The sequence below is a fragment of the Oryzias latipes genome, chromosome 1 (genome assembly GCF_053564925.1).
Source record: "Oryzias latipes strain Hd-rR chromosome 1, Olatipes_Hd-rR_3.1".
Taxonomy (NCBI): domain Eukaryota; kingdom Metazoa; phylum Chordata; class Actinopteri; order Beloniformes; family Adrianichthyidae; genus Oryzias; species Oryzias latipes.
In genome coordinates, this window is record NC_136237.1 from 34,771,786 (window position 1) to 34,783,970 (window position 12,185).

At 38.0% G+C, this 12,185-nt stretch overlaps 1 protein-coding gene across 1 annotated transcript; it reads right to left on the reverse strand.

Moving 5' to 3' along the window:
* Positions 1-705: 705 nt before the first annotated feature.
* Positions 706-7,696, reverse strand: pgap4 (post-GPI attachment to proteins GalNAc transferase 4). Its single transcript, XM_011473738.4, has 2 exons — positions 7,558-7,696; positions 706-3,603 (listed from the first exon to the last, which is right to left on the reverse strand). The coding sequence occupies exon 2, from the start codon at positions 3,460-3,462 to the stop codon at positions 2,281-2,283; it is 1,182 nt and encodes a 393-aa protein (XP_011472040.1). The 5' UTR covers positions 3,463-3,603; positions 7,558-7,696; the 3' UTR covers positions 706-2,280.
* Between the last annotated feature and the right edge of the window lie 4,489 nt (positions 7,697-12,185).

Here is a 12,185-nt window from a genome sequence, read left to right on the forward strand (position 1 = left end):
GGTACATCCACTTACTTGAGGTTTAACCAGACTTGACCCTGCTTTGCTCCTGAAATCAGAAAAGATCCGTATCGGGTGCCATTGCCATTTATCATTTTATCATGACTGCTTTCATTTATATATTCATATTTCTTGTAGATTCTGTTTATGATAGTCTTAATGTCATCGTATTTACTGATAGTGTTGTTTTGGTCTATGAATTTAAAATTCCACTAGAAAATATATATATTTTAAAAGTACATATAAAATTTAAAACAAAACTAGAGTTGAAGTGGGGCACCCCATGCTGTTTGCCCTGGGCCCCAAATACCTCAGTCTACCCCCCGACGATGCAGACAGTTGTACCATCTCAGAAATAACCTGATTTGCTGCAGTTTTGCTCGTTGGGATTTAAAGCCTATAGGATTCATTTCCTCTGACAAGATGTGTGCGTGTGTCTCTCAGAGCAGACGGGCTGAAGCTTTCATCTAATCCCAGCTGGCATTATTTAGTCCTTCAGCTGCAGGAAAAAAAATTCTGGTCTGCACGTGATTCTGAAACTCAACAGTCCAGACGGGTATGTTTAAACTCATTCTGACCACTGAGAGGAAATCAAAGTTATACAAATTATAAAAATTTTAATATTCCCATTTCATGAAATAAAACCACATTTCTATTCTTAATTTGGCCATAAAAAGGTTTAAAGAAATCCATTTCCAACAGCACAACTCTTGAACTTTTTATTAATAAATCTTGAACATCATTTCACAGAAAGTCAAAACATCAGAGGCACATTCAGTGATACATTAACAGTTTTCTCTGTAGTTTATTGTTTTAAAGTTTGGGCACTTTGGCGTTTTATTCTCGTCATATAAGGAAAACAGTTACACAACAAACAGATTTTGCGGTGTCTGAACATCAAACATGTTTATGATGGAATCAAAATCTGTAAGTAAACTGTCTGATTTTGAAACAATATTTATTTTTGATTATAAAAACATTTAACGGATTCAAAAAGGAGAAAATCCTTTTACCATTTTTGTACATATAAAGTGTAGTTTTGAGGAAGATTATGGACTTAAACATGTTGTGTGGTGTGAAGAAACAGTCCAAACAGAAAAAAGAAAAGATTTGCATTATTAATATTTTGATGAAATGATTGATGTGTCGTCACTCTGCTTGATCGGGGGAATAAAGAACATTCCTATTAAGAAAAAGCATTTAGTTTTTGTCTGAGCATGTTTCAAGATTTTCAAGAAGAAAAGTTAGCTAGGTTTGAATTTATTTTATAACAAATTCAATAATTTTTGTGTTATTTATGCAGTCAACGGTGTGTTTAGCAGATTACTCTACATAATATTTGGGGGCATTTACGAGATTTTTCTTGATTTTTTACATAATATTCTCTATGTAACCTTTTAAGCATTTCTGGCAGCATTTTAAGAATTTTTTAAGGGAGTTTTTTAAAGTATTAGCTTTCCCTTTTCGACTTTCATCCTTTATCTTGTAGCTGATTTAAAGGGTCGAGCAGCCTTTTCCTTCCACTGCAGCTCCTGACGGCTGACAGGAAAGTGTTGGAGTTCAAACGAAGGTTGTTGGGTTTTAAATGTTGTTGCATAAATAGTAAAGTGCTGTCAGTATTCTCCAACAAAGTAGTATGGCAGTGTTTTATGCGTCACATGTTCCTGTTCAGTTACTTCAGGGGTGAAAAAGCCTTAAACTCATGTTCTACGTGTTTCTAACAAGATTTTGTCTTTATTACCTATGATCTATAATATATTATTGTCTTCTTTTGTCCATCACTAGTTATCATGCAAACAACTTCAAATGTGCATTAGCATTAAACAAAAATAATAATAATCAAAGTGCATCTTTATCGCTTCAACACGATTAGCTAACATTTCAGAAACAAGTGGCTTTAAAGACATTTTTTTTTGGTTTGAAAAGCAAAATCCAGACAACCTGAACTGAAAGTTCCCTCAAATGATTATCAAAAGATTACAGCATAAAGATATAAACCCTGGATCGAACCTCACAGATGGCTTCTGATGAGCTGCTAGTGAAGAACATTTTCAGAAAGGTCAAAGCAAAGTTTAGCAAAAACTCTTTTGCTTCCAAATATTCAGGTGTGGTTTGTAAAACGTACAAAGCAACTCTGGGAAAATCTAAAGCACCCAAACCTGCAAAAAGTAAAAATAAAAATAAAAAATAAAAACTCCAGACCAACAAAAGTTCACATTGTTCAAACCAGTGTGAGAAAATGAGATATGTGTGAAACAGTGTCACCTTCCTCAGGTTCTGTCAGATGAGTTTGGGCCGGACCGGATTGGGTCTGACTGAAGAATAGGCTCCAATGTGAGTGACGAGGTTGGGTTCCACGCTGTGAGACCGCTCCCCGGGTGTGGTCCGGGCCATCTGGTACAGAACCATGTCTTTGGCGTTCCCTCTGACGCAGAACGAGGCATCCAGGAACTCCGCCACTCTGAGGGAGGAGTTTCCGGGGAAGAGCATGGCAGGAGTGCAGCACTCTGTGGCTGGGGAGACCGCATAGAGCTGGGGGGAGATTCTACGCACCTCTAAGAGGTAGTGCCTCCCCAGCATCTCAGCAGCAAGCATGAAGTAGAGGGTGAAGAAGACGAGGTGGGCGGGTGACAGAGTGAAGGAGAAAGACAAAGGATTCCAGTAAGGCAATAGACAGAGGAAAACTGTTGCGCAGACCAAACCCAGCCCCACCCACTCCAAGATCCGGTACGGTTCTGGGTTCAAGTATCTTTGCAGCCTCTCGGGGTGATAAAGCTTTATGTAGAGAGTCTGGAGGGCAAACCGGCGGGACAGCAGGTCCTTCACAACTTTGAAGAAGTCCTGTCTGGGCAGAGCATCGTCCTCCAGGACGATCACGTTTTTGGGCCTAACCAGCTCCCATCCTTTGCGGAGACAGAAGACGTAGTCCCGCTTCTCCTTCTCGAAGGTGTTGACTTGATCCTGGAGGTTCTGCTCTTCAGAGGAGCGCCGGATGACCTTAAAGTGGTTCTCCAGCAGTTTGGCGTCCTCGTTCTCCATAGAGCTACTCTCCACGTCGCAGAGCAGCACCTCAGCACATCGGCGCCGCCCACAGCTTCCGAGGATGTCGCTAAGCTGCCGCATCACCCGCAGGAGGTAGTGGAAGTCCAGCGCCTCCCTCCTCCTGGCTGTCACCACGGTAACCAGCACCTCTGGATTGTGGCTCATGTCCTTGAAGCTGGGTGGGGCGGCGCTGTTTTCCCAGAAGCGCAGAGCCTCCTGACCTTGATGGAGGCTGTCGCCAAGGGCGACATCGCTCATGGAGTCCAGGTACATGAACCGCAGGAAGTAGTAAGAGTACAGCAGGTGCTGGCAGCACAGAGGAAGAACCACGCAAAACGTGAGCACTGACAGGATGAGGGCTTGGGTCGCAGTTCTGGACCATCGCAGGTACTGGCAGGGGAAAGTCCTGCATGCAACCATTTATGAATCTGATGGCAGACGAGCAGACTCGGTTCCAAAGTCTTTGGATGTAAACAAAGAGGACCCGAGGCGGTGAAACCTGGAACCTCTGCTCAGAAACAAGAGACGTGGAAGTTTCAGCTCAGTCTGTGTCGCTCACATCTGTGGAAAAAGAAAACAAAGTTTTAAAAAAAAAAAGAGTTTTATTGCAAAAACTATCATTTTTACACAAAGTTGAGCGCATCACTATTTTTTAACTGCATTTAAAGCCCAAATCACAAACAAGCAACACGCCAAACAGAAAGTTACGACAGAGTATTAGGGCCACTACAAAAAAAAAAAAGTAAAATTACGAGATTTTATATCGTAAATTTAGGAGATAAAAAAATCGTAAATTTATGAGAAAAAAACTCGTAAATTTACAAGATTTTAAGTCGTAAATTTAGGAGAAAAAACTCGTAAATTTACGATCAAAGTGGAAGTGAACATGCAGAGCGGCAGGTGAACGCCGCGCCGCAGCAGACCGACTAAACTCAGTTGAACAGGTGAGCTGAATGTTTATTGATAACGTTCCAAATGTCTGGAAGCTCATTTGTTTGATTTACGATTTATGAATGTTTTATTTATTAATGGTTGTTTTGCAGGATCTCTGCAACCCCTTGATGAAGACATCGGTATCCCAGCAGCTTTCCACTTCAATCCTTTCTTCCTCCACCAAAGACCAGATCTCTACGTCTGTGTGACGCTTCCGTCCGAGGAGGAGCACTTTTGCCTTTTTCAACGTTGTAATGCTAATATAACAGACTATTTTCATTCCTCTTTATTGTTTTATGTTGAAACGGAGGTTCCATCTGGAGGAGTGGGCGTATGGAACACTGTTTACTTCCGCATTGGCGTTCGGATCTGATGACAGGTTCATGACGTAATGTGACAAATAAACTTCAGGTTATGTGAATGAAAAGGAAAATAAAGGCTGCAGCGGTTCTCTACACCCAAACGTGTTTCTGAGCTCTTTATTTTAGAGATGAAACTCTGCTTTACTGACACTGAACCCCAGAAAGCCGGCTCCACCGACAATAATCTGATTTTGAGTCGCCAAAAGGTTCAGAATCTCTTTGTTTTACACCTATAATAATCCGGAAATAAAGCTTCACAAAAGGCTCCACATATTTAATCTTCAAGCTACGCTCCAAAAAACAGACAACTTCGGTGTTTTCTCCTTGTTAATCTATTACTTTTTTCTCGCAAAATTACGAGATTTTACGAGATAAAATCTCGTAATTTTAATTTTTTTTTTACATATTTTTGGTGGCCCTAAAACTCTGTCGTAGAAAGTAAACGTCAAACCAAGCAAAAAGGAAATTCTTTTGACAATTCGATTCTAACTTTGAAACGCTTTCCTTTCACAGGTCAAACACCTTCTCTGTTTGTTAATAAAACTATTCAAACACGTTTTGTTATTCCAGCTTCTTGTTTCTTTATTTTAGTTTTTTTAAATCTGATTCGAATTTTCAGTTCATTTTTTTCCCCGCTGTTTTGACTGCACATTTTCTTACATTCACTTCTACAGCGGCGGACTGGTTGACTGATCACACCTGATCCAGGTAATCTTCGGCAGGAAAGATTAACCTCAGACACATTCTTTCAGATTGAGTCAGATTACTATAGTTGAGCGAAACATGTCGCTTTTGCGAAAGAGACGCCCAGAAACAATCCAGCAGCTGCTGAGATTAAAAGCCTCAAGGCTAAAAATAAAAAGAGCCTTTACAAAAACAAACGGAGCTGTAAAAAAACTGAAACTACATGTTTAAAGTCTAAGGAGCATTAAAATACAGCATGGCAATAAAAGTTTCTGCAGTGCAATGGTCAAACCAAAACTCCAAAGGCAGCAAAGTTTAAAAAGAGCTTTTACTAATGTGCTGCAGTTCTAATATTTCTTTGAGGCTTTTGTTTCAAAAGAAAGTAAGAGCTGAAAATTAGTTAACAGTTAAACAGTGCGACCACAAGAATATGTGCAATCAAGACGATTTTCCATCAGGTTTTGTGCTTGATTGCACGAAATTACGTCCAAATAACATCTGCCTTAAAAAAGAAAAGAATTGCTTTTAAAATCCAGGGCACTAGATAGTCCCATAAAATTTAGTTTATTAGTAGTTAGCAGGATTTCTACATGTTTCTTTTCCTTTTTTATGACCTTCAGTATGAGAAAATAAGACCAATGGAGGAAGAGAGAGAGAGAGAGAGAGCGACAGATAGATAGATAGATAGATAGATAGATAGATAGATAGATAGATAGATAGATAGATAGATAGATAGATAGATAGATAGATAGATAGATAGATAGATAGATAGATAGATAGATAGATAGATAGATAGATAGATAGATAGATAGATAGATAGATAGATAGATAGATAGATAGATAGATAGATAGATAGATAGATAGATAGATAGACAAAAATCTGCTAATTTTTGTGGGGGTTTTTCCCACTAACTTGCTAGGAGATCTATCTATCTATCTATCTATCTATCTATCTATCTATCTATCTATCTATCAATCAATCAATCAATAGATAGATGTGGATTGATTGATCAATAGATATCGACTATCTATATACAAACTATGTGTATCCAGGGCACTTTCAGGGATTAGTGAGCAGTAAGGGAATTTGGACACAACATCATAATTCCTTAACTACTCACTACTAAGTATTAATAATAATAATAATAATAATAATAATAATAATAATAATAATAATAATAATACATTTTATTTAAAAGCGCCTTTCAAGACACCCAAAGACACTGTACAGATTCAAAAGTAAAACACAATAAAATCACAAAATGCTAAAAACAATAAACAAGTTAAAATAGTAGTGTACTTTATAGTGCGTTCGTCATTTTGTAGTGCTGTCCGAATATACAATTCCAACATCCGGTGCCCTACAAATTTCCCAGAAGTCTCTGCGAAAAACCAATGTGCATCGATGCTCACTAGATTGGCGAATCTAGACCACCATGGGTTTGAACAATTCTTGTGAAAAAAAATGTATTTAAATGTGTTTTTTTTAAATGAGCCACGTCTGTATCATCAAAACAAAGTGGATTCACAAAGAGAACACTCATTTGCCATAAAAATATTTTTTTTAACCCTTGTGCTATCTTAGATGACCCCACCCTTACTATAACATGTTCTCCCTACCATGATAAAGGTGGATAGATTTCATGTAATCCATGGACACCAGTGAAGATCACAAATCATTGAAGAAAAATGGTTCAGAGCACTGTCTAGTGGGTCTAGATGACCCAACTCCCAATGTTAAAGTGCCTAGGATAGCACAAGGGTTAAAGTAGTGAGCATGGTGTCAAAGTGCTTTTAAAATCCAGCAAAACAAAACATAGTCCAGCACTATAAAGTTTTTTAGTAGTTAAGGGTTAAGGTGGAAATTCTGTTACGGCCATAACTTATTATTTGAAACCTTGTAGTAAGACCCCTGAAAGAATAGTCAGAGGTGCTCGGACACCTGTCCCACCCAACTTCCGCCCATGTTTTTTTTCCCCGCCCCTGCTCTTTTTCTAGAAAGTCCACCGTTAGTTGACGTCATGTTTTTTCAACATGGCAACGGTTGCAGAAGTGAAAACTCTAACTGGTCTGAGTGACTTCATAAGAAAGGAACGCTGGGAGAACCTGCAAACCAATTAAATGTCGAAGACAGACTTCCTGCGTTTAGTACAGTGTACAAATTTACCAGCCTAAACATTTGTTTATAAATTCAGGTGACGTGTTTTTTAACACAGTTAGAACGTTTGGGTGGAATAAATGAGGAACTGTCTGTGTGGTGTTTTGTGTGTCGAAAACAGGGACAGATGGTCGACTTTTAAACGCTTCTCTTCAGATTAAAAATGGTTGTTAAACGCCAAAAGACGGCGATTCTGCTCAATTCTGTCAAATCGTAACGTCAGTCGCTTCATTTTTAAACGTGACAGTTACAAAACGGTCGTTTTTTAGATCAAAAGACAAAACCTCTCCGTGCGCAGGAAGTTACAGATCAGCCGTTGCGATCTTTGGTCGGAAATCGTCGTTCCCAACTTTTAAAACAGATCTTTTTTTTACTTACATAGAGCTGTGGAGTTCCTGCTGTTCGACGCCAGCTTTCATGTTCGTACAAACCATCAGGAGCCCAGCAGCAGCACACTGCCGTAAAGCTGCGCGTACGGCCGTAACATGGCATGCTACCGCCGACCAGCAGATGGCGCTGGAAGACAAAAAAACTATCATGAAAATGACCGATCCATTCCAACACCGTTCTGTTGAAGTTATGAAGAAACAAAAATAGTTTATAAACAATCCAACAGGGTTTTATTAAGTGTATTATTAAAATGTATCATTGTTCTCACGGGTCTGGTGGTCAACACAAAAAATTGTACCACTTTTGTGAGTTTACTACAGTAAATGCTCTGCTTTGCTTTTGAACTGCATGACTGACTGTGACAGATTGAGGGAGATTTGTTTTGTTACAGTTTATTTATGCTTGACTGTTTACTTTTATCCTCTAAAACTACACAAACACACAACTGTTTAGATCTTACAACAATGAAGGATTGGAATAAAAGACTTTAACTTATGCTGGTATTTTGAGTTTAAACTGGTGAACCATAGAAAACTAGCCTTTAACTTTCAGTTAGAATTGAGCAATTTTCCATTTATTATAGACAATTATTCCTAAATAGTCTATAATGAGGAAATGAAAATAAAGGAAGTCAGTTGTTGCTGTATTTAGACTAAAGGTACTAAACTAGTTAAAATTCTGCAAATTGAAGTGTTTTTTTCTTTTTTAGCGAGAAGATTGACACTTGCACTTGTTGATCTGAATTAAATAATTTTTCCCTGTTTGTAAATGGATAACCCTATTTTGAGGACTTTTATTAAATGTGGCTGCAGATTATGAGCAAATTAAGTTTCAGGGACAGTATGTCAATCTGAGGCTTTTAAAATGTAATCTAAGTTTCTGAGTGTGTACATTTAATTACAAAGAAGGGAGTTTTGTGGTAGTAGATTGAATTAGTGAAGTATGATAGCATAGCTATGTAGCACAAAGAAAATGTTAACCAATCAGAAAATCTGCTGTCCGTGTCAGCCTGCATTTTGGCTGCATTTCTATGTAGTTCAGACATTTAAAGACATTCATATAGATTAATTCAAAAATTAAATTCATCCAGTTGTATCTAGCTGAGTCAAGTTACTAAATTAAAAAAAGGAAAATTTGATGAACCCAGAGACTGCACGAAAACAAACATTTATTCTTTTAAATTCCATTATCTCAATTATGCATAAATCATAGACACATATGCACTGAATGGTTAATCTCTGATTTCATCCAAAGTGCATATGAAGCCAGAGGTAGGATGGGCATTATAAATGCTTTTCCACACGCACCCAACCCAACCATATGTCACCAGTGGCTGGGTGGAACAAAGTAAAGAGAGTTTCACCTCCCAATCTACAAAGGACCTCTAACGTTGTACTTATTTGAACTCCAAAAATCCAAAACAACTGTTTTTTTGGTTTTGTTTGATTGTTTGTTTGGTTGGTTGGTTGGTTGTTTGTTTGCTTGGCTATGGAAGCACGTGTCTCATAATTCAAAATAAGTCTATACTGGAAATGCTTTTTCATTTTCGCGGATTGATTTTTCATTTTATTTTTGAGTCAATGAAAGCAGCTTTATTGCGAAAATGAAAAAGAATTTCCGGTACAGACTTTAATCTCGAAATATGAGACCGAGATGCTTCCATACTTGGCATATATGGTAGAGGAAGAACCCACAGTTTCTATTAATACACTGAATGTTGTTTCTTCCTGGATTATGAAATTGTTTTCCACTGTCCCTTAAATTATTGCTTTAAGAGAAATCAAACATATTTTTTTCCATAAAAACAGCAGTGTTATAAATTTTCAAGGTAAGTGTTTCGAGTTGCATTAATGCTCTTTTGTAACTGTTGGGCAGAAAATAGGAACATGTTTGCAAAAACCTTTAAGTGACGTTTTTCTCTTCGTTCCTGTGCAGAGCCTCTCTCTTTTTTGGAGCTTAAAGTCCCACTCAGATCATCTTTTGAGTTATTTTATTTTAAATGCATTTCCAGTGTTCTTTTAGTTATGATTATGCTGTTTTTAGCCAAAATCCCAAAACCTGGTTTCATAGAGCAACCTCGCCCCTCTTCCCTTTCCATTTTCAATGGAATTTTGGAATGGAATGGAACTTCTTTTAACTTCAAGAATTGGAGGATAAGTTTGAAAAACGTTAGCAAAAGCTGAAGTTGTGATATATGTCCACATTTTTTTATAGAAAAAAGATTTGTTCCAGCTCAAAGCTCAGAAAACATTCCAAAAACGTTTTAAATATAATATATTTCATGGAACAGAGCCTATTTTAACAGTCAACACTATTAATCCATAATAATAACAATTACATGAAATCTGAGTGTTGCAGAATGTTGGAAAGCCTCCAGTTTGTGTTCAGCATTGTGCTACTCAAGGTCAAACGCCATTTACAAAGTTAAACAACAACAAAAGCGGGGAGATCATTAATCAGGGACAGCAGAAAATCTGGCGTCTTTTTCTAACAAACAACTGGGAATCTGAAGATTATTAGTTCAATCTTAGTATCAGAGGCGTCACAGAGTACATAATGGTTTCGTGAGCTCACAGACTTAATCGATCTGAAAAACGCAAACCGTGCCATCACGTTGTCCAGAGACAAGATCTCTGGACGGGACGCTCGTTAGATTCCAAAGAAGGTTTGTCCGTCAAGGAGGCAGTGAACCAGATGAACCGACAAGAAAAAAACGTGCTGATGTCGAGGAAACAGAAGAAAAAGATCTAAATCTGCGTCTACATCTGCACCTATAGCCCCCTTTAACAAAATGAATCTCAAGTTTTGAAAGTTTTCATTCACAGGTTAATCAACTGAACAAATGCAAATCCAGTTTAAGCCTGGGTGTCGTTGCCTCCCAGAAACCAGTTTCTTAAGGTTTCTAGTAGGAAAAGCTTTCTAAGGAAACACTAACAGACTGATTATACCCTAAAGGCCACCAGCCTCTTTGCCGGTTAAATCTTCAGTCTTCAAATACTTACTGACACAAGTGTTGTTATTTTATTCAATATTCATATATTTATTCACTTCTAAATTGCATTGTGATACCAGGATTGTGTTCGGGTTTTTGCTGTTTTTTCGCTTGTGTGTTTTTTTTCTCATAGTTTGTCATTTTGTATGATGACAATTAAGGTGCTTTTTTCTGTTGTGATCATTTTGGTTCCTGAAAATCGTTTTTTTTCTCTCCCGAATGTCGACTCTATGACCTTTCAAATCTACATCTTTACTTCAACTGGTTGTTCTGCAGATTAAGATTTGCTTTCCTTTGTGTCTCGTCAGTTAAATGCGTCTGTCATCCATGTAATGCTGCCGTAAAGACGTCCAGTAGTTCTACGAGATAACCATTGTTGCAGGGTTTCATTCCTTCAAGACTTAACGCTAAAATCTTTACATTTTGAAAAAATGCTGCACCATTAGATAAGATCTGAAGGGCGAAATGTGATTTACCTGCTGCACAAGTTGCATCATTCCTAAGACATTGACGTAAAGCAGAGAAAGGAGTTTGGCTGGTATGATCAGTATTTGAAAAAGGAACTTCTTCTTTTTCATTAGACAGTTTTTAGTCTGAACGTGAACACTGCTGCACCCTGTGAATCACTAAAAAATTCACCCAATGACGGAAGCTCTTAACGTTTAACTGTCACAAAATTTGCCAGGAACCCCTTTTTTATCTGTTTTTATTTCTTTGTAATCCATCACCCTGAAACTATTTTGCTGCTAGAATAGTGCTGTTTAGTTTTTCTGGTTTAGTCTTGACTCCTTCTGCACTCTTTCATTTTTGCCTTCAGGTTGCTAACTTTTCACCCAGACACACCCTGCAGAATGCAGCTGCCAGCTCCAACCTCTCACCCACTCTTATCCTTTAAAACCTCAGACAATGTAAGTGAACAACTAATTTTTAATTAAAGTTCGTCACACAGTGAACCTTCATTGTCTGTGCAGACATTCCCACGGGAAGGAAGGAGCCACCTCTGAGGAGGAGTGTGTCAGGATGAAGTTTCATCATCCTCCAGGTTGGGCTCACAGGAGTTTTGTGTCTGTCTCATGGAAGATCCTGATGTGTAATAAATATTTGTCAAGAATGAATCATTTTCAATGCTAAAAAATGAATATTTGCAGTTTTCTTGATCACTTTTAAGATGTAAAGTAAACACAGTTCCGAGCCAGATTCCAGCTCAGATCAGGAAAACCAAGATGTAACTATTTGTCTACAAGTGGATGCAACAAAATGGAGTAGAGCAGGGAGCTTGTGGCTTGCTGATTCAAGTTCTACATCACACCTACAAACTTCTTCCAATGGCATTTTTTCATCTGCTCCTGATGCACAAAAATTTGAAGAAATAAATACTCAAAATTGCAATTTTAAGCTCAATTCTCTTCATATATGTCGTCCATCATGAGGAAAAATGGCACAAAGACATGTTAAAAAAACACCAAAAACCCAATTTTCATTGGAGTGGGTTTTTAAAACAATTAGCCCTTGTGCTATCTTAGATGACCCCACCCTTACATTGACGTATTCTCCCTACCATGACAAAGGTGGATAAAGGTGGAAAGATTTCATGTGATCCATGGACACCAGTGAAGATCACAAA

Coding starts and splice junctions, on each gene's coding strand:
- pgap4 (XM_011473738.4), bottom strand. CDS start 3,462: ATGGTTGCATGCAGGACTTTCCCCTGCCAGTACCTGCGATGGTCCAGA.